General features: G+C 51.7%; 1 protein-coding gene across 1 annotated transcript; it reads right to left on the bottom strand.

Moving 5' to 3' along the window:
* Nucleotides 1-21,440: 21,440 nt before the first annotated feature.
* LOC125553718 (probable calcium-binding protein CML25/26) lies at nucleotides 21,441-22,382 on the bottom strand. The gene has a single exon (XM_048717452.1). The coding sequence runs from the start codon at nucleotides 22,261-22,263 to the stop codon at nucleotides 21,808-21,810; it is 456 nt and encodes a 151-aa protein (XP_048573409.1). The 5' UTR covers nucleotides 22,264-22,382; the 3' UTR covers nucleotides 21,441-21,807.
* Between the last annotated feature and the right edge of the window lie 941 nt (nucleotides 22,383-23,323).

The raw sequence follows: 23,323 nt of genomic DNA, 5'->3' as shown, positions 1-23,323 counted from the left end.
GTGGTGTGGTGGATTGTCTCGGGGGCTGATGATGAACAGTACAAGGGAAGAACAGCCTCGCGAGAGGTGTTCTTGAGCTGGTGCGATGAACTGCTTGGGTGAGTTCAGGCGCCTCTCTCTCTCTGCTAGGGTTCGATCAAATCTCTAGCCGTCTCTCTTTCATCCCCCCTGGGTGTCTCCTTCCTTCGGTGGTGGCTAGCTCTATTTATAGGGGCCCTGGGCCTCTCCCCAAAAAATGAGCGGGAAGGGCGCCAACAATTGGCCATTTTGAAGGGGAACATCTAGTACAAGTTATCCTGACCAAAGGTGGTCTTCGGCTGCCAAAAGCACTAGTGATGACGCCGTCTTGGGCTCCACGGTGACCTCCGTCTTGCCGCTCTGCTGGTCTTGGTCTCATTGCACCGGAATGGTAACCTTTGCCCGATGACTTGGCCTGTGCTTGCCCCCTTTGCACCAAAGGGGAAATAAGGACACTACGCAGGTCGGCACCCGCCTGGTGCCCGCCTGGTCTCGATCGTCATGGCTTGCGTCACGGGCTCCTTGCGAGGTACCCCTGCCTTGATCTCTCCGCCTCCTCGCGAGCCTGCCTGATGTGGCTGCCTCAGAGAAAGCTTTCTGTCGTCCGCCCCGCGAGGCTTGGCCCCTCGCGAGGGTCTTGAGCTTGAGCTGATGAAGATGGGCCGCGCTGGGCCCCCACTTGAGCCACGTCACAGGCCGCAGGCAGGCAAGTCTGGGGACCCCCGTTCCTAGAACGCCGACAGTTATTGGTGACACCAAGTCATGATTGTTGGTGACGCCGGGTCATGATTGTTGCAGACACCGGGTCAATCTGGTTTGCTCAAAACTAAAATTTTGGAGATATTTTCTCCCTTATATCCATATTACCTGTAGCCCCCAAGTCTTGAGCAGAACAAAGTGATAACTTAAGACTTGCTTCAATATAAATACTGCCACTTTGAAGAAATCCATGTTGTTCATCTCAGGCAGTAGTAAAGACTGAATACTCCATATATGTAGCCCCCAAGTGTCGGGTTGTCGTGTTTGCATCAACCTGGGACTTGTAATTGTCTTATGCTCACAAAAAACTTCAACCGGTGTAGCCCCCAAGGGCCGGATCATTATGCAATAATGAGCAGAGACTTTATAAATATGATCATGTAGACTTGAACAACAACGTGTAGCCCCCAAGGGACGACTCAGTAAGATAATATTGAGCTGGGACTTTATACATACTTCTTTGAAAAGAACACCATATGATGTAACCCCTATCATGGGGCTTGAATCCACGTCCACAAGGTTAAGATCTTTGTGCTTTACCAACTGAGCAGTGGACCCTTCAATATAATGGTTTTAAGACTTGTGTACCTTAAATTGTTGACAGGAGCAATTGGTAGCCCCCAAGGGCCGGCTCATTACAATATGATGAGTCGGGTCTTCAATAAGGTGAGCAAAAAATGACTTTGCATTAGCCCCCAAGTGTCATGGTTCATGCTTGCAGTGACATGAGACTTGCATATTTGATGTAATCTCAACTTGAATAATGTAGCCCCCAAGTGCCGGGTCGTAAGCCTACAGCGACTTGGGACTATTCCTTCAATAAATCATATCCATTGATAATATAATAGCCATTGCACTAAAGCGACTTTGAAAACCTTAATCATAACACTGGTTATTGATGACCATAATAAAATCCAGCCATGTTGGCTATTTGAAGATTTGAATAATATAATCCAATGATTTATGAGCGCATGATTCCAATGGCGCAATCCAAATATATACTGACGACTTATAATCCCAAGTTAGTCCGGGTTAATAAACACTGGATAATTTATCATCATACTGGCAACTTATAGTCGAAAACCAGGCCGAGTTAATAAACGTCGGTGATTTATAATCATGCTTTATTCAACCTGTTTCGGCATACAACAAGTTTAAAGTGTCCTAGAGGTTTATCGCTGGACGGGTCATAATGCCCAACATATAGCCCGGGTTTATAACCAAGGCTGCTCTTAAGAATAATCAAATATGAAACATATCATACCTGTGACATTGAATCACATCGTTGGTTTACCAACTTTTTGTAGTAAGGGTGATAACCCAAATTTTGAGTATTGATAACTCCTCCCATGTCTTGCCGGTTTATAGTAAAATCGAACCGGGTTGTAATAAACACCGGATTATCCATATAATACTGGCAACTTGTAGTTGAAACCAGGCCGGGTCAATAAACACCGGAATATAACTGATCATGTACTGACAACTTGTAGTTGAAAGCCGAGCCGGGTCAATAAATGCCGGTTTATCATAAGATATTATAAACCTCATCAAAGGAGAAAAAACTTGGCAAATAAAAGTATAAAAAGAATATGCGAGGCTTTTCATGGGCTGCCAGACCCAAAATTGAGGCTTTTCATGGGCTGCCAGGCCACTGAGTTAAACCATTTTACAAAGCCTTTTAAGATGGACCTCACATTAACCAATCGTCATTTTAATTTTGACAAGTTCAGGGTCTATGAGATTGACTTGTCAAACGTTCGACGGGTCATACCAGGATTACCTGGACGGAGTGGCTTACTTAAAGAGGCAGGATAACCCGGGGTTTTAGGTGAATACACCTAGCTTCCAAGCCTGCTTGATAGCCTATTACAAGGGTGTAGACTCTTTGTTCTTTGAGAAGCAAAGAGCCCCCGAGCAATATTTTGAGCTGTGCTCAGTGGGTGCCTATGTTTGAGTTGTGCTTTTGCAACACTATCTTTGGCCCCCAAGTGATTTCCCTGATGGCCTTACGTCGATCAAGAGGTGTAGCTATGGTTCGAATACGACCAAGCCCCTAAGTGATTCCCCTGGTGGCCTTACGCCGATCAAGAGGTGTAGCTATGGTTCGAATACGACCAAGCCCCCAAGTGATTTTTTTGATATATGGCTTTATAGGCCGGATCAATGGGTAAACAAAACTCCGCTTTGTAAACAGAATCCCCCGTGTGATCAATAATATGATAAGCCAATAAGGCAGGATACCCATGTTTGAACCGCGCATCATGGCAACAGGTCCTCTTCGGCAACCTTTAACTTTTTGCAAGAGATAAATTCTTCTTGAACTGGGATTTTTGAATTGGATATTGAGAGCGTCAGAGCTTTGCAAGAGATAGTTTCCTCTTAAACCGGATTTGAACCAGATACTAAGGGCTTCAGCGCTGTGTGGGAGACGGGATTTCCCTTAAACTAGATTTTAAACCGGCATTCTTCATTTTGAACCAGAAATTTTCTGACAGCCTTTAAACTTCCATCAATATGGTAGTAGCCTCCGAGACCGGGTTATCTTTCCCTCCAACATCCTGGGGTTCTTGAATTCACTGAAAACTGGCAACATTTGTTGATTCGTATCATTGTAGCCCCCGAGTCTCAAGGCGACTCGAGGAGTTGGCTTGAGATTCTCCATATTTGACCGCGATATAAACCGGCATAAGTTGTATATCATTGGTGTTGATAGCACGATGTGAATCCACAGAAAGTTGAGGTGACTGCGGCGGGTTATAAATGATCCCATATGAGTCGTGTCAGCAACTCGGGCAATGGTTCCTTCCAACCGGCTATTTGAAGTTAACCAAATTGTAGTGAACGCGACTTGTGTGCCTGCCCATTGGGCCACCCAATGCAGACGACGGTTGATAGTATATGATAATTTGCTCCAAAGTTATTGGAAGAAAACCGGGATACCCAAGCAGTGACTGGCTTTATACTCAATAAACAGCTCATGCAGACAGGTGCGGCCCGGTGTGTTGATGTAGACCGGATCACAAGAGACGGATGGTAAAGACGTCCACCGTATCAGAGGCGGCAAGAGCAGATGAGTCGGTCACGGAGTTATAAGCCAGTACGGACGGACGAGTCAAACACAGGCGCAGTCCCGGCAAGCTGATATAAACCGGGCCATAAGGGCGGCGTCTTGCATGCGTCCATTCACAGTGTAATGTGACACGGACGAACACCGGGAAGGACGTTGCCAGCGCATGCTCCATACCCATGGTATAAACCACGTTTATAATGAATAATTGTCCTGCATATCAAAATATACAGTCCAGAGTAATTGTTCTTTTGACAAAAAATAATATGTGTCAAAAATAGACTTAGATAGATGTCACCTGATATGTTAGGCCGGAAATTATCCGCCATGGAGTTGATGGTCACTACGGTGAAGCTAAAATCAACCACGGATGAGTCACCCGCAAGAGCAGACAGATAAGTCGCCCGCAACGTTTTAAGACGGCACGGACGGGCGAGTTAATTGCAGACGTGGTAAATCACGTGGACGGACGAGTCAGCCGCGTCGTGTTGATGTAGACCGGACCGCAGGCGGCGGTTTGCACACGTCTGTTGAGCAATTTGACATAGTGCGGATGTAGACGCGACCTCCAATGATGGTGCGCAAGGACCGGATCATATTTTGGCCATGAGTTAATCGACCTGCGTATACAATAGCATACCTCGAAAAAAAATCTTTTGATGATATTTAGTTACACCAAGTAAGAGTTTTAGAAAAATCGCACCTGATTGTTTTTTGTTCGGCAAGTCATTAGAACCTCTTTTTTTATCTCTGCTCCAGGTGCAAACGCCTTACCGTGCATACTTGCACCATTCTTCAATTGGCACTAGCCTTGCTAGTATTTTACATTGGCTCAGGTCTTCATGTTGGGAAGATTGACTCAACCTTAGTCATATCACGTATCTACTCAAAGCTGTAGAAGCGGCTCTGTGATGGCACAAGGTAGCCGAAGACGCACTAGAAGGCGGATCAACGAGTGGTGAGGCCTCACAAGCAGTGGCGGAGGCAGCCGGTGACTTGGCCCAAGGCCGGGGCGGCTCAAGGGTGGCCAGACCCGGCGCGGAGAATTGGCAGCCGGCCGGAACAATAAGCCGGTGAGCGTGGAAGCGGCCCAGCAGAACGGGGCGCACGGGGCAAGCGGCGGCGAGTCGGCAGAGCTCCGACGCGGTGAGGAGGTGTTGAAACATCTGACACTTCATTTGCGGCAGAGCGGAGCAAAGGCGAGACTGCTCGCGTCGGGGCGGCTCAACTTGATAGAGGAGGAGAGGCGGCCGACGAGGTAAGGTCGTTGAGGTGGCGGCTCGCAATAGGGTCGGAGGCGACTCAGGGTGTCGTAAGGGCGACTTGGAGGCGAGGACACTGCGGCGCTCGCTCGAAGGCAGCGGCTGATGGGAATAAGCCATGCTCAGGTCCGTGGTGACCCGCGAGTGTACGCGTACGTGCCAGGTCTGTGGCGACCGGGCGTGCGCAGGTGTGTGCGTGAGTGCATGTTCGTTAGAGATAGTCACGGGATAGGGGTAGACGCTAGCGATCCATGCGGGTTCCAGCCGCGCCCAGCGCGTAGGAGCGCGTCGTGAGCGCAGGCGGCGCATACGGATCGTGGGGCGTGTACGTGCGCATCGTGGGTGTGTGAGCAGCGCGTGTATAAGGTCTCCCTCGGCCTGTGTAACTTGGAGTGGTGCCTGGGAACGAGTTCGTGCTCGTGGTAGTGGCGTTCGAGCGCCGAAAACCTCCTGTGCCCACCTGTGTCTTCTTCTTCCCTTCTTCTTCTACCTCGGTCCGCTGCAGAACAAGAGAGCTGCGGAGAGGTAGGCGAGAGCTAGGGCTAGACGGCAACAACAATTGGTATCAGAGCATCGGGTTCGGAGGAGCTCGCCGGCGATGGCGCACGTCCCGTGTGGCGGCGGAGGACGGTGATGCCGAGCGTGCGGAGAGCGCGGCGGCCGCGGCGGACCTGCGCGATGGCGCAGAGGCTGCGGTGGCGCGGCGTGCCTCGGCGGAGGGAAGGCCAAGCTCCGGGACACGCCGGATCAGCCGCGTTGGTCGCGTCGGAGCGCGATCATGGCGCGAGCTGGAGACGAGGGGAGCGTGGCGAATGAGGCGCGGCGGCGAGCCGGGCGCGACCGGTGCGTGTTATGGGTGCGCACCGGACGCGTCGGGCGCGTCGGGACCGCGGGCGTGGACCGCGTCGAGGCGCTGGACCTGATTGCGCAGATCGCGTACGTGCGCGACGGGAGCGCGGGCCGGGAGCATGGCGACATGGGGAGTGCGCGCGAAGGGCACGGCGGTCGCGGAGACGAGGAGGTCGCGAGGGACCTGCGTGGTGGCGCAGAGGTCGCGACGGCTCGGCGCGACAATCGTGAAAGGTGCGCGGCACGGAGACGCGGCGTGGCGGCCCACGGGACTGCGGGCTGCTGCAGCGGGAGCGAGCGGAGGCTTGTGACAGAGACGCTGCGGAGGCGTACATGGCGATGTGACGACGACAACGACGGAAGCTGCACCAACTCCGGCGACGGCAGATCATGGCTTAGGGCGTGAATGATGGGAATAAGCCATGCTCAGGTCCGTGGTGACCCGTGAGTGTACGCGTACGTGCCAGGTCTGTGGCGACCGGGCGTGCGCAGGTGTGTGCGTGAATGCATGTTCGTTAGAGATAGTCACGGGATAGGGGTAGACGCTAGCGATCCATGCGGGTTCCAGCTGCGCCCAGCGTGTAGGAGCGCGTTGTGAGTGTAGGCGGCGCATGCGGATCATGGGGCATGTATGTGCGCATCGTGGGTGTGTGAGCAGCGCGTGTATAAGGTCTCCCTCGGCCTGTGTAACTTGGAGTGGTGCCTGGGAACGAGTTCGTGCTCGTGGTAGTGGCGTTCGAGCGCCGGAAACCTCCTGTGTCCACCTGTGTCTTCTTCTTCCCTTCTTCTTCTACCTTGGTCCGCTGCAGAACAAGAGAGCTGCGGAGAGGTAGGCGAGAGCTAGAGCTAGACGGCAACAACAGCGGCTCGCAGCAAATTGGAAACGGTCGTTTGACCGTAGCAGCAGGAGATTGACCGGCTCAGGGCCGCCAGGGGAGGACGCAGGCGAGGCTCGGTGGTGACTTGGAGGTAGCAGCTCGGTTCCGGAGGCGGCTGCTGTCGAGGTGAGGTAGAGCAAAGCCAGCGGCGGCTCACCGGGCTCTGCCTGCCGGCGGCGAGGTGCGGTTGCATCGAAGAGGCGCTGGCGGTGCGGGGCATGACAGAGCAACAGCCGAAGGTCGGGCCGTAGGGGCGGAGACCACTGTCCAGTTCCGAGTCGTTGACTCCCTTTTCTTTCTTTTTTAATCTAAATCATGGTAGCATCGGACTGCAGTTGTATATAGAAAGAATTCCTTATTTAACACTATTTTAAAGTTAAATTCCCTATTTAACACTGCCAAAATATTTCTTCCCTATCTATCATCGACTCTAAATTTCATTTTCAATATAACACTTTCGTCAATTTCTTGAGCTAACAGTGTTAAATGCTGCTTGAAATGACAATACTACCCTTGGCACTAGTATATCACCAAAATTTTCATTCTATTTTCCCCGATGCCTCTGCTAACTTTAGAACACTAAAAGAAATCATCGAAGGGCTGCACATGTACGTGCAAAAGCTAGCTGCTTCATTGATTTTGCTGCGGAATAGTGCACGCACGTTTAGCCGTATGTGACGCACGTACATGTGAAAAGCTAGCTTGCTGGATCGATCAACTCCGCTCTCTCGGCGAAACGAACGCAAACACGACGTGCTGCCACTGGCTCCAGCAGGTGCGGCACAGTCTGCTAACTCCAACTTGCATACGGATTACAGAACACTTCTTGTCGTCGTGCCCACGTACCACCAGAGCCTGGCCTATCAGCCTATCAGGTAAGTTTAGGAAAATTAGTTTTAGCACAACCTTTTGGCCACACTGACTCATGTTCCCACCTTTAAATATGACACGGAAATATAGGGGCAGATTGGCTAGATGTTTGAGGGCAAGATTGTCATTTCATACATCACTTAACACCGTTAGCTCAAATATTGTACATAAGTGTTATATTGGGAACAAAATTTAGAGTTGATGTCATAGAGGGAAGAAATATTTTTCCAGTGTTAAATAGGGCATCCAATTTTAAAACAGTGTTAAATAAGGAATTCTCTCTTGTATATAAGGATTTGTAGATCAACTAGTCCATCATGCGGAGCGAGTAGTACTGGTTGAAATAGCACACTGGAGTTTCACATAGATCTTGCTTCAAGGGTCAGATGGATGAGTTTGACCTCGGTCTCCACGCAGGACAAAGCGATGGCTGGTTGAACACTTGCCGTCGGCTGATACTGGTTATGATCCTTGCACTAATTCATCTTCGACACGGCTTCAACAATTTTTTTAAACCTGTATACAAACGACAGAGGTGTCGAATCAATCTCGGCGACTTTGAAGCCGCGTACAACACGCCTTCCTAATTCTCATCTCAAACTTGGAACGTGCCAGCTCCATAATTAGCTACGATTATGATCTCAAAAGATGAAATTTTTGTCTCTGCCGCAAGGTTATCCTACGCGATTATACTCTGAAACTTCTTCATCCGGTCAATCGCGAGCTCCTCGATCTCTGAAGAATTCCCTCCGAGAACTCAACACCACCGTGCGCGAGCCCCACGGTGGGCGCCTGTCGTGGAATTGTTACGGCAGATGTCCTCGTTGAAAGGACTTAGTCGTGAGGCCAACGCATCTATGTGGTATGTTGAGAGGGGTTGAGTGAGACGAGAGGCGCGAGGTTTTACCCAGGTCCGGCCCCTCACGGTGGAGGTAAAAGCCTACATCCTACTTCATTGATATTGATCATGGTGATCACAATTACAGGGGTGCTCATCTCAAGAGCTATTGATTTGTCTGTCTAAACCTAACTTGTGAAACCTTATGAAACTTATCCCTTTTTGGGGAGCCCTGCCCCTCCTTATATAAGTTGAAGGAACAGGTTATATGTGGAGTCCTATTAGGATTAGTACTAGTCTACCTTCTAATACAAACCGGATACAAGTCCGGGTCTTAACTCCTTGTAAGGTAAATATTCTTCACGCCTTTCCTCTTAAACCGGCTCACCATTAATATAAACCGGCCTTCTGGGCCTTAGGCCTTGTCATCCATTTGTCCCGCCCACCGGGTTACTAGTGAGTCATAATGTTCAGGCAGGTTGCTTGTAAACCATCTGGTCAAGGCGGGTCGCCAGTGAATCGCCAAGTGTCAACCGGGTCTTAATTACACCGCCAAGTCCGGCCGGATCATATTTCCAGCCGGGTCATACCGCGGGATATATCTCCGACAGGATGCGTAATCCACCCGAGTGCCCTGGGAAGCGCAGAACTCCCTGAATTCTTTTGAGTCAAAATTTGAACCGTTGCCTGTGATGATGCTGTGTGGAACTCCATATCTGAATACCAACTCCTTTACAAAACTGATGGTTGTACTCGAGTCTAAGTTCTTGATAGGCTTTGCCTCAATCCATTTGGTGAACTTGTCGACTGCCACAAGCAGATGAGTGAAGCCGCTCCTGCCAGTCCTTAGAGGTCCAACCATATCCAAAACCCACACGATGAACGACCAGGAGAGTGGAATGGTTTTCAACGCAGATGCGGGCTTGTGGGACTTGTTTGCGTAGAATTGACAACCCTCACACTTCTCAACGATTTCCTTTGCTGCTTCATTGGACCGTGGCGAGTAGAATCCTGCTTGGTATGCTTTGGCCACGATGGCCCGAGATGACACATGGTGACCATAGGTCCTCGAGTGGATCTCATCCAATATCAGTCGACACTCTTCTGGAGAGATACATCGCCGAGCCATGCCAGTAACACTTTCTCTGTAAAGATGTCCACCTATCACTGTGAAGGCCTTGGACCTACGGACAATTTGGCGCGCTTCAACTTCATCTTCTGGAAGCTCCTGCGTGAGCAGATATGCAATATATGGCACAGTCCAGTCGGGGGTGATTACCAAAATCTCCATAACTAGATCCATAACTGCTGGCACCTCAACTTTAGTCAGGTTGGTAGGACTTATTGGTTGGGGAGGTTCTTCAGTAAAGGGATCTTCTTGTACTGATGGGGTATGGAGATGCTCCAAAAACACATTACTGGGGATAGGCTTCCAAGTGGAACCTATTTTTGCCAGGTCACCAGCGGCTTGGTTCTTGATTCGGGGAATATGGTGGAGCTCTAATCCTTCAAACTTCTTTTCCAACTTCCTCCTGCATTGCAGTATCAGATCATGGCAGGGTTCCTGACATCCCACTCCTTCATCACCTGATTAACTACCAAATCCGAGTCGCCGTAGACCATCAGGCAATGGACGCGGAGTGAGATGGCCACACACAACCCATAAAGGAGTGCTTCGTACTCAGCTTCATTATTGGAGGAATCAAAGTGAATCTAGAGGACATAACTGAGTTTATCACCTATTGGGGACACCAGGACCACTCTGGCACCAAAACCATTTAACATCTTAGATCCATCAAAGAACATGGTCCAATGTTCCGAGTCAACTTGAGTTGGCTTTTGCTGCTCAATCCACTCGGCCAAGAAATCCACGATTGCTTGAGACTTGGTCGCCTTCTTTGCCTTGAACTTGATATCCAAAGGAAGAAGTTCAATTTCCCACTTAGCCACTCGGCCTGTTGCATCTCGATTGTTCAAGATTTCAGACATTGGAGCGTCACTGACGACTGAAACCGAGTGATCTTGGAAGTAATGTGCAACTTTCTTCGCAGTCAAATAAATTCCATAGACAAGCTTCTGGTAATGCGGATACCTTTGCTTGGAAGGAGTGAAGACTTCAGAGATGTAATACACTGGGTGTTGAACTTTATAGACCTTCCCTTCTTCTTCTCGCTCCACTGTGAGCATTGTGTTGACAACTTGACCAGTGGCTACAATATATAACAGTAGAGGCTCTTTGCATATAGGAGTAGCAAGCACCGGCTGGGTGGAAAGCAGGGCTTTGAGCTCCACAAATGCTGCTTCAGCTTCAGGAGTCCACTCAAATGTATCAGATTTTTTCACCAGTCGGTAAAGAGGCAATGCCTTTTCCCCGAGGAGAGAGATGAATCGACTTAATGCAGCAAGACAACTTGTAAACTTCTGAACATCATGCACACGCACATGGCGTTTCATTCGAAGAATTGCACCAATATTTTCAAGGTTTGTATCTATAACTCATTCGGAAATGAGAAAACTGAGCAACTTTCCTCCGAGGACTCCAAATGTGCACTTGGATGGATTCAGCTTGATGTCATATCTTCTCAGATTGGCAAATGTTTTATGAAGGTCAAACATCAGGTCGGAACTCTTGCGTGACTTAACCACGATGTCATCCATATATGCTTCCACATTCTGACTGATCTGAGTGAGCAGGCACTTCTGGATCATGCGCATGAATGTAGCGCCAGCATTCTTCAGACCGAAAGGCATGGTGACATAGAAAAAACACACAAACAGGGTGATGAAGGCCGTTTTTATTTCATCGGGCCCATATAGTAGGATCTGATGGTACCTGGAATATGCATCCAGAAAAGACAAACGCTCACACCCCGTAGTCAAGTCAACTATCTGATCGATGTAGGGGAGAGGAAAATGATCTTTTGGCCAGGCCCGATTGATATGCTTAAAGTCAATACACATACGAAGCGAATTATCCTTCTTGGGGACCATGACAACGTTGGCGAGCCACTCGGAGTGGTATATCTCACGGATGAACTTAGGTGCCAAGAACCGAGCTACCTCCTCGCCAATCGCCTTCCTATTTTCCGCAGTGGACCGACGGAGATGCTCTTTGATAGGTTTTGCCTTTGAGTGGACACGCAAACGGTGCTCAGCCAGCCCCCTGGGTACACCTAGCATGTCTGATGGTTTCCATGCAAAAATGTCCCAGTTCTCACGGAGGAACTGGATGAGCGCGACTTCCTATTTGTTGTCGAGTGTCATCGATATGTGGGTCGGAGCAGCCTTGGGGTCTTCCGGGTGAATGTGAACTGGCTTCGTCTCACGGCCGACTGAAATGCAGATTCTGAAGCAGGCTTCTTGGCTCTCAACAATTCACTCGGATCGACATTTTTCTTGTACTCTTCTAGCTCTACCATCGACATTTTCTCATCAACAATCTTGGAACCCTTCTGGAGGCACACCTTTGGCTCCGGGCATCTTCAACTTAAGATACACGTAGCATGGACGGGCTATGAAGCGAGCATATGCGGGCCTGCCCAGAATCGCATGATAAGCATTGTGAATATCCACTACCTCAAACGTCAACTTCCCCTTGAGGAAATTCTTGGAATCACCAAAAACCACATCAAGAGCAATCTGCCCGAGTGACTTTGCTTTCTTCCCTGGAATGACTCTGTGGAACTGCATGTTAATTTCACTGAGTTGGGACATCGGAATGCCCATCCCCCGGAGGGTCTCAGCATACAGAATGTTCAAACCACTGCCACCATCCATGAGTACTTTAATCAGTCAGGTGCCCCCAATGACTGGGTCGACCACCAAAGCTTGCCGCCCGGGGGTAGCAATGTGATTCGGGTGATCGGACTGGTCGAATGTAATGAGAGTTTTCGACCACTTTAGGTATGTCGTAGTTGCCGTAGCAACCATGTTCACTTCTCTGTTTATAACTTTCAATCGACTTTTGCTCTCAACATCAGCAAAAATCACCAGGGTAGCATTGACCTTCGGGTAACCATCGTCCTTTTCTTCATCTTTGTCCTTATCAGAGTCCTTTTTCACTGGGCTAACCCTCTCGAAACTGCTGAATCAAGAGTCTGCACTGTCGAGTGGTATGCTTGGGTAGAATCAAGTTACCCTCTTCATCCTTCTTTGTGTGAATGTGACACGACAAATCTAGGACGTCCTGGCCAGACTAATCCTTCAACTTTTTGGGCACCCATGGCCCCTTGGGTTTTCCTTTAAATTTTGCTTGGGTATTCACCACTGCTGCTTCGGCCTGTCCAGCGGCTTCGGCCTTGCGTTTCTGTCTCCGACTGGGGTTTCCACCCCGGTGTCTTGGTCGTATGTATTCCCCTTGCCATTGCAGAGTTGGTCTTCCTCTTCGCCATTCGTGTACCGAGTGGCTATCTCCATGTGATGGCCCCGGAGCGACCGAATTTCAATGTGATCTCTCTGTATCGTACGCCTTCCTTGAAAGCGCAGATGGCTTGGTGCTCTGAAACACTCTCCATCAGATGATGAAGTGTAGTTCACCACTGGATGTAATCCCTCAAAGTTTCATTCGGTTTCTGGACACAATGTTGCAACTCAGACAGCCAGCGGGGCGCTTGCATGTGCCTTCGAATGTCTTGATGAACACTTGGGCCAAATCTTCCCAACATAATATGCTTCCACGAGCCAACTGATTCAGCCAAGCTCTGGCCGAACCTTCAAGCATCAAGGAGAGGTGCTTCATGGCTACGTCATCGTTGCCTCCACCAATCTGCACCGCCACTCGGTAATCTACCAACCATGTGTCTGTCTTCGACTCTCCAGTAAACTTGCTCACTCCCGCAGCCAATCTGAAGTTGGGCGGGATCTCGGCTGCTCGGATGGCTCTGCTGAAACATTCGGGCCCAGAGACGAACGCCCTGCTTCCACTCGGACGATCTCTGCCTGGCCCTTCTCTGTTAGCTCTGCCTCTGTCAACCAGGCCCTATACGAGGACTAAGCTCGCATTGAACCCAGGCTCTCTTGGGTCGACTGGAACTCTCCGCTCATCACCGTACGGGCGCCTATCATCATACCGATGGGGCGCGTACAAACTTCCCCTCGGAGGGGGCGTAGGCACTCGACGGTGGTCATCACGGTGGTATCGAGGATCAAACTGCCCGTGGCCTCGACCAAGGTACTAGTCTTGGCGATAACCACGATCTTCACACCACGGAGGCGACCTTGGGCTGTGTGCTGACTAAACTATGTCCACCACGACAGACATTCTGTGAATCCTATTGCGCAACTGAGAAACAGCTGAGTTCTGTTCCCCGGCTGCCCTGAACAGTGCTCGAATCTGCTGCAACCCTCTACCAGCCTCAGAATGGGATGGCTAAATCGAATCTGCAATACGTGCATCCGCTACAACATTATGGATCGGGGTACGGTATACCTGACACTCTTCTCGAGGCCCAGTCGAAAACAATTGTCATTGCCATCGACTAGAACTTGGAATTTGCCGGCGGGCATGGTCATCGAGTGCTTGCTGAAGATTCTCCAGGCCCGTACGCTCAGCCAGGGTGGCTAAGCGTGCAACCTCCAAAGCCCGAGCCTCGGAGGTCTCCCCAATGATGGGGGTCTGAAGAGCTTGAACGTTTCTGCGATGTAGCTCCTCCCTCTGCTCTGAAGTGAGGGCTTGAGGGTAATACTCATCGTGGTCGTGTGACGGGCCACTTCTGTCGCCGCCGCCATGACGGAATCCGGGCGGACTGCGCTGGGAGTCGACCACGAAGACTTCCGCCGTGGGATTGTTGCTCTTGCACTCAGAAAGCGTGTCCGAATGGCCAGTCGGCTGATCAAACAACCCATAGAGGGATTCATTGGGTTCAATCGCCATGATTTATGGGGTGGTCGACTGACGAGCCACCGCATGCTTCACCCACTGCTGGAGCCGCGAATGATCGGATCGCTTGCGGCAGCAGACAGCGGGAGCGAAGAGACCACGGGAGCCGACCGATACTGAGTCGACGGCTGCCGCGGGAGGACGCTGTAGGCACTCGCGCGAAAGTGTGTCGTCTCGCGAACGGGGAGAGCCTCGACGTCGAGGGGGGCTTCACGAAGCCAGGCGGAGTCATCGGCGATGAAGGTTAGTGTGCCGAGACGGATCTCGCAACCCAAGGCCAAACCACCACCGGAAACCATGTTGATGAAGATCGAAGATTGCAACCTCACCGGAAGTCGCTCAGACGCCTGCCCCTCGGTGAGCGCCAACTGTCATGGGAACGAGTCTGACAGTAGAAGTAGGGGGTACGTAGGATAGGGCAGTGTCCTAGCTACGGCGAGGTTGTACGCACAAATTTACTAGTTCAGACCCCTCTCGAAGGAGGTAACAGCCCTACGTCTCGGTGCCGCGGAGGCTTGTCGATTGGAGTGTTGAATAGTTACAGGGGGTGCGAACCCTTGTGCCAGAGGGGAGGGGTGGCTTATATAGAGTGCGCCGTCCCCTCACAGGGCTCAGTTATACATGGGTTCAATGAGAGTTAAGTCCTGAATGTTACTAGTAACGCCCATATTAAATGGTCTTTATGACGACGGAGTGAATGCCTGACCGTTGCCATCCTAGGGTGACTTTAGATATTTTGTACTTCGAGTGGGTTCTTGTACGGTCGAGTGAGTAGCCATTGTCGAGTGGAATTGGGATATCCGAGTGGATTGCACTTCGTGAGAATTTCAGTCGGTATCTCCTATTGAACCTTGTAGGCCTTGAACTCTTGTGTAGTGTCCTTGGGTAGGGCGTCTAGGTCAGGCCTAAGACCCTACCCTAGGTACATGTCATCGTAATCAGCCTAACATTGTATCCTGTGGTCAGAAAGTCCTTGTGTTAAGGTTCAGTTTGACCAAAGTTTTAGAGAAGAAGCTACCATCATACTAGCCTTGCTTGCACTTGGAATCTTAGAGCCGAACCATTTCCCGAACAAAACTTCTGCCAGTTTCCAGCGGAGACAATGCCACTAAATCAAGGAAGAAACACGAACCCCTATCGAACGATCTGTTGCATCAGGGAAACACCAAGGGGTGAAAATGAGGCACACCAACGCCGCTTGCACAAAAATGTCCGAGGAACATTTCCCTGACCCCCAACGCGTACTAGGGCAATGTTTCATTGATACCTCTGACTGCCCACAACACGACCATTATAAGGGGCAGGAAAGGGAGGGCCATCTTGATGCCAACATCATGACACATAGTGCACCAGTCCAGATCTGAAGGACGCCATTACATACCCTCTCCCAAAGATCCGATACTAATAGAAGCAAGATCCATCGCTTCGAAGGGAGATCTAGAGGACACCTATTCGCGGCCGCCATCACCACAGCTGGAGCTAAAACTATACATAGTCAAAACCCTTACTAAGAATCCCTAAACTACTTGATGCACGCAGGACAAGGTCCTAGGTTTTCCCTTCCTCCCGCCGCCGCGAGAGCAACCCATGGAGGTAAGGGAACCTGAATGATGTTGGTGATCGAGTCGCCTTCTCCCTCTCTCTAGATCCATTCTTGGTGGCTAGGGTTTAAGGGCATCTACAACCACAATGGAAAATTTTGGCTCCTCAAACACTCGCAGATGCGTCCGGCCAATGTCCGCTTTGAACCCCGATTTATCCATGGACAGAGCTATGCCCCCACTTTCCCTCAATATGGGTCACACACAAATAATTGATGGAGAGAGAGAGAGAAGGAAGCAAGAATAAAGAAATAGAAAACATGGTCCGTAGTGGGCCAAATACTATGTGACACACTATCCGAACACGACCCGACATCCCTATATCATTTTCATATATGGGTTGGATATAGAGATATATAGATAACCTAGACATATTGTTAGCGTATGTATTTTGTATCACCTCTTGTATGTAATTTATGTGACCAAGTCACCCACGCCTGGCATGCGTGCCACCATTATAGGGGCATTTGGCAACTCCACACTCTCCATATATGTTGTACTCTGTAACACCCGTGATCTATCAATGAGAATAGTTTCCAACTTGGTATCAGATATCCAGTCCCATGGCCGAGCCCGACTCCTCTTCCTCCGCGGCTCCCCGCTCCGGCACCTCACCGCCAATGCTCTCCTTCACGGCGCCCGCCGCCCACACCGCCTCGGCCACCTCCACGGCCTCCTCGCCGCCGTTCGCCTTTGGGACCAGCCCATCTCCCTCTCTGGGCACCACCGGCTCTTCCGGATCTCAGTTCGCCCCCCCTGTTCACCTCCGCTCCGCCGGCTCCTGCGCCACCGCCGGCATCTCGCCACCCCATCTTCTCCAACCACATCACGCATCACATCAAATTTCTCCTCAACCCGGCCGACCACAACTACCACAAGTGGAAGTCCTTCTTCCTCATGGTGATGATCCGCTACGGCGTCCTCTTACTCATCGAGCACCCGCTTCCCCCAACGCCGATGCCTCCTACCACGAGCTTGATGACCACGTCACTCTTTGGATCTACGCCACTCTCGCGGACCCCATGGTCGACCACATTGTCGGCGCCACCACCACCTATGCCCTCTGGAAGAAGATCCGCGACTTCTTCCTCGCCAATCGCGATGCTCGGTACATGATTCTCAACCGGCAATATCGCAATCTCAAGCAAGGTGATCTCCTGTGGCCGAATATGCGCACCGTATGAAGCTCCTCACCGATCGCCTCGCGGACATCGACCACGCCGTCACCGAGACCGACCTCACCACTCAGTTTCTCCATGGCCTTGACAAGTGCCTCGACACCATCCACGTCGTCCTCGGGGACCAGGGCCTCCCGTTCGACACCGTCCTTTCACGGGTGGTTCTAGCCGAGGAGTCTCAGGCGCAGCACGCCGCCGAAGAGAGCGCTTCGGCCTTCGCTCTTTCTGGCGGTGACCGCGGCCCAGCCAGAGGCTCTGGCTCCGGCTCGCGCGGCTCTGGCGATCGCCCCCCGAGCGGCTCCTCCTCCGACCGGCCTCCCTCTGATCGTGCCTCGGCTCCTCCCGCCCAGCCGCACTCTGATCGCGGTCGCGGTGATCGTGGTCGCGGACGTGGCCGAGGACACAGTCGTGGACGTGGCGACTACTCTGCGCGCGGTCACCAAGCGCCCTTGCCGGCGCCCTTCACCGGGTACTTCGCCCCGTATGGCATGGCGCTCCCGTCGCCGCGCCCCGGTTGGGTTCCTCCCAACGCCGTTGGCGTCCTCAGCCCCCGTCCGGGTGCCCATGCTCAGGCCTACAACATGTACCCGCTGACGCCTCCATCCCCGTACTACCCACCTCAGCAGCCATCGTGGGAGCACCTCGCCATGCTGAACGTCGCCTACAGCAACTCCGGCTTCCCCCACAAGCCCGCCCCGAGTGGTACATGGACATTGGCGCCTCCTCGCACGTGACCGGCACCCAAGGTAACTTGACCATGTCTCGTTCTTCATTAAAGCGTGTTCCTTCTTCTATTCTTGTCGGCAATGGGCAACAGCTTCCGGTCACCGCCACTGGATCCACCACCCTCACCCCTCACGATTTTTGCCACACTGACATTCTTATTTCCCCTACTGTTGTCACTAGCCTTATTTCCGTTCGCAAATTCACTACTGACAACTCATGCTCTGTTGAATTTTCCCCCTGTGGTTTTCTTGTGAAGGATCTACGCACTCGGAGAATTCTCATGATCTCTGCTAGCACCGGCGATCTCTACCCCTTCACCGGCACCACTCCATCCAGGGCGTCGACATTCCTCACCACCTCATCGGATGTGTGGCATCGGCGCCTTGGTCACCCCGACGCTCATAGTTTTTCCTCCCTCCCTCATGATTTTCTCACTGGTTGTAATAAAGAACCACATACTCCATGTAGCGCTTGTCAATTAGGTCGCCAGCCACGTCTTCCCTTTCCTTCTTCTACTAGCAAAACGTTTTCTCCTTTCGACTTAATTCATTGTGATCTATGGACGTCCCTAGTTGTAAGCTTTTCAGGCTATCAATATTATCTTGTCGTGTTGGATGATTACACACATTACTCTTGGACTTTTCCCCTCCGCCACAAGTCCGACACCTCCACCGTCCTCCAACGCTTCTTTGCCTTCGTGCAAACACAATTTCACGTGCTCATCAAAAGCATGCAATGCGATAATGGTGGTGAGTTCATCAACACCTCCCTCCGTTCATTTTTCTCCTCCCATGGCATTGCTTACCGCTTCTCCTGCCCCCATACCTCTCCCCAAAACGGCAATGCCGAGCGCCTCATTCGCACGACGAACGACATCATCCGCACACTACTTATCCAAGCCAATCTCACCCCTCCATTTTGGGTAGAAGCCCTCCACACGGCCACCTACTTGCTCAACCGGCGCCCTTCTCATGCCATTGCTTCTCACATTCCCTACTTTCTTCTCCACGGCATCCACCCGACCTACGACCATCTCTGCGTTTTTGGGTGTTTATGCTACCCCAACTTGTATGCCACCTCCGCTCACAAGCTAGCTCCCCGCTCCACTCGGTGCATATTCTTAGGTTATCCCCTAGAACACAAAGGATACAGGTGCTACGACCTTGCATCACACCGCGTCATCGTACCTCGCCACGTCGTTTTTGACGAAACCACGTTGCCGTATTAGCCTGCCACATCTTGGCACGAGAAGCCCCCCTCCATAGAAGATCCCCATGCAGATCCTTCCATCCCGCTGCCCTCCTTGGATCTCGTGCCGATCCCACCGGCCAATCCTCCCCCGCCTCTAGATCCGTGTGCGATCCCACCCACCGGGCCGCACCGCATCCCACCTCCACCCCCTGGCTCAGCGCCTCTCCCCGATTCGCCCGACGCCACTAGCCCGTCGCTTTCCCCGGGCCCGGCCGATTCGCCCGCAGCCACCAGCCTGTAACTTTCCCCCGGCCCAGGCTCGCCTCCCGCACCTACCTCCCACGCGGCTCGCTCGCACTCGCCCCCCACCTCATCCGGTGGACCCTTCTCGCCCCCCGCGCCTGTCTCCCGCACGGTCGTGTCTGCCTCATCTGCTGCCCACGAATCCGCCTTGGATCCAATGTCCTGCACTGTGCCAGTGCCCAGCGAATCCACCTCTTCCTCCGTGCCGACCACTCCCACCCAGCCACGTCTGCCCCGCCACGCCATACCCATACAGCCACCCCACAATGCACACCGCATGTCCACTCGAGCCAAAACCGGCTATCTCATGCCTAAACGCCTTTTCCTCGCGGACATCACTACTCCTTCCATCTCACCCATCCCATCCACATACAAGTCTGCACTCAAAGACCCCCATTGGCGACAAGCCATGCTAGAAGAGTACAATGCTTTAATGAACAACTTTACTTGGTCTTTGGTGCCTAAGCCTGCAGGTGTCAACGTGGTCACGGGCAAGTGGATTTTTCGTCACAAGTTCCACTCGGACGGCTCTTTGGCTCGCTACAAGGCACGATGGGTTGTTCGCGGTTTCACTCAGCAAGAGGGTGTTGATTATGGCGAGACCTTCAGCCCGGTTGTCAAACCGGCCACCATTCGAGTGGTTCTGAGCCTCGCTACTTCCCACTCCTGGCCTATTCATCAGCTCGATGTGAAGAATGCCTTCCTTCATGGCGATCTTCATGAGATGGTGTATTGCTCTCAACCTGCGGGATTTGTCGACTCCTCTCGGCCGGACCACGTTTGCCACCTTCGCAAGTCTCTCTACGGCCTCAAACAGGCCCCCACACTTGGTTCCTTCGGTTCCAAGCGTATCTTCTCTCCCTCGGGTTTCGTGCCACCAAGAGTGACTCCTCACTCTTTGTTCTTCACCATGGCGCCTCCATTGCATACTTTGTTGGTCTATGTCGATGATATCATTCTCATGGCAAACACTCCCACCACACTCCATTCCGTCATTAACTCGCTCAAACGCGAGTTCTCCATGACCGATCTCGGTGCTCTCCATCATTTTTTGGGCATCAATGTCACCCCCAACACGTCCGGTCTCTTCCTATGCCAACAACAGTATACTCTCGAGATTTTGGAACGGGCCAACATGCTTAACTGCAAGCCCGTTTCAATGCCCGTCGACACAAGCTCCAAACTCTCCTCTCATGATGGCCAGCCTCTCTCTAACCCCACACTATACTGCAGCCTTGCCGGCGCCCTCCAATATCTCACTCTCACGCGTCCAGATATTTCCTATGCCGTTCAACAGGCATGCCTCTTCATGCATGACCCTCGCGACACTCATATGCAGCTCGTGAAGCGGATCCTTCGCTACCTCCGGGGTACCTCTCACTACGGACTTCAGTTATACAAGTCCTCCACCACAGATCTCATCTCTTACACTGATGTTGATTGGGCGGGGTGCCCGGACACACGAAAGTCCACTTCTGGGTTTTGTGTGTTCCTCGGCTCCAACCTCGTCTCCTGGTCCTCCAAGAGGCAAGCCACCACCTCCCGCTCCAGTGCCGAAGCGGAATATCGAGGTGTTGCAAATTGTGTCGCCGGGTCCTGTTGGCTGCGCCAGCTTCTCTTTGAGCTTAAACACCCGCCCACCCGAGCCACCATTGTATATTGTGATAACATCAGTGCTTCCTATCTCGCTTGTAACCCCGTTCAGCATCAGCGCACCAAGCATATCGAGATCGACTTGCACTTCGTTCGTGACAGAGTGGCTCTTGACGAGGCTCGCGTTCTTCATGTTCCATCGAGCTCGCAGTTTGCCGATGTTTTCACCAAGGGGTTACCATCACAGGTGTTTTTTGATTTTCGCTCCAGCCTGAACATCCTCCCAAATGGAGTTCCGGCTGAGGAGGGTGTTAGCGTATGTATTTTGTATCACCTCTTGTATGTAATTTATGTGACCGAGTCAGCCACGCCTGGCCTGCGTGCCACCATTATAGGGGCGTTTGGCAACTCCACACTCTCCATATATGTTGTACTCTGTAACACCTGTGATCAATCAACGAGAATAGTTTCCAACTCATATAAGGACAGCAGCAGTGATTAGACTGTTCCCTTGGATGTCCGAGGACCGTTTGAGAGGACCGGTTGTAGATGTACTGGTAGCTGCGACACTGCCGACTTTGCAGAACATTAACTCCAAATGATATTATTCGACACTGCCGAGTTTGCAGAACATTAACTCCAAATGAATCTGTACACGTATCCATAGAAATCAAGGGTTATCGTGCGAGCAAAACAAAGAAAGAATGAACACGTACATAGCATGTGAATGTGATCGATCCATGAATTAAGTGAACACTATATCTGTCTTGAAAAATGCCATGAAGAGAGTCGATGATCAGGCCATCATCATGACTTGGAACTCATCGAACGAGAGGGCACCGTCGCCGTCGAGGTCAAATCTGCAGATCATTGCCGTGCACTCGTCCACGCCCAGTTCGTGAGAGCCCAGCCTGCTCAGCGTCCGCCTCAGGCTCGCCGGCGTAATCATCGTCGTCGTCGTGGCTTCCGTGGATGATGATGCGTACATCCCGAACGCCTCCCTCAGACAGCGTTGCCTCACGTCAACGTCGTCCTCTTCGTGGGCACCGGCGGCTAGCCTCGAGAACTCTTCTTGGCTCAGCAGCCCGTCGCCGTCGGCGTCCACCGCGGCCAGGATCACTGCCGCCTCCTCCTCCGATACGTCCTCGCCCAGGGTCGCCGCCATGCCGCACCGCAGGTCGGACGCGGACACCTTGCCGTCGCCGTCCTTGTCGAAGGCGGCGAACACCGACGGCACCACCATGGCCACCATGATCGAGTGAGTATTCGTCGGTCTTGCTTCCTTTTCACTGAGTTTTGCAGCTGACTAGCTAGCTAGTTGGGATCTGGCAGCTTGATTTGTGTGCCTTGAAGCGGTTGATGATGATATGGAGCGCGAGGCGGGGTATATATATAGTACGCACGCGAACATAAATCAACATGAAGCATGAATTTGCTTAGCTAGACAGCTGAGTTTCCGTGTCATTCTTCTACAGCACATAGATGCGTGTTTTTGTACTCCGTACGCGTATAATTGCCTTGACCAAATTTATGATCGACGATGGAGATAATGCGTTAGCAAGGACACCTTAATTTCCTTGTCATTTTTGTAGTACTTCACGCGTACACCATGATGATAGATCATGGAGTATCGTGGGGTCGTGCGTCGGCCTCTAAATTCCCAGGAAAATATATTAATAACCCAGGGTCAAATGCTTGCTCATGTGTCGAAAAAAAGAAAGAAGAACACAGCATGGATACGTAGACCATAATGGTGTTCAACATGTGGATTGATCGATATGAGGTGGTATTGGTAACGAGGCTTGGCAACGCGGACATCAACAGTCGGCACTGCCGTGGGCGCTATCACCATTGACGCACGAAGTGATGGCGAAAATGCTACGCCTACGTAATTCATCTACAAAATCCTATGTAACCTGCCTAATTAATTCTATCGGCCCTTGATTTTTACGGGTGTGGGCCCCTCCCACCCCCTTCAATCCAATCCCAAGTCTACAGGTTTGCTATCACGTAATAAAAATTGTACTTTAAGTTGGTCTAGCATTACTCGTGCACGGCGTGTGGCAGCGGTATGTAGCTCCCTAGAGCTTAATTGCATGTCAACTGCCTAATAATTTCGGCCAACAGGAACTGGATTCAGATAGAAGAAAAAGAGGCCTCATCACCGCGTCACCTACCCTAGCGGCACGGAGGAACCCTAGCCGCCGCCGATGCCACTAGGCCCTCCCCCCTCCTCTCATCTTGTCGCGTCATCACTCGAGGGCTACCGGCAAAGCCCGAGCAGGCGCCAGGGAAGGTGGGGGCGAGGCGTT

The sequence above is a fragment of the Triticum urartu genome, chromosome 4 (genome assembly GCF_003073215.2).
Source record: "Triticum urartu cultivar G1812 chromosome 4, Tu2.1, whole genome shotgun sequence".
In the NCBI taxonomy this organism is placed as follows: Eukaryota; Viridiplantae; Streptophyta; class Magnoliopsida; order Poales; family Poaceae; genus Triticum; species Triticum urartu.
Note: the sequence above shows the minus strand (reverse complement) of the source record. Positions and strands in the feature narration are given on the sequence as shown.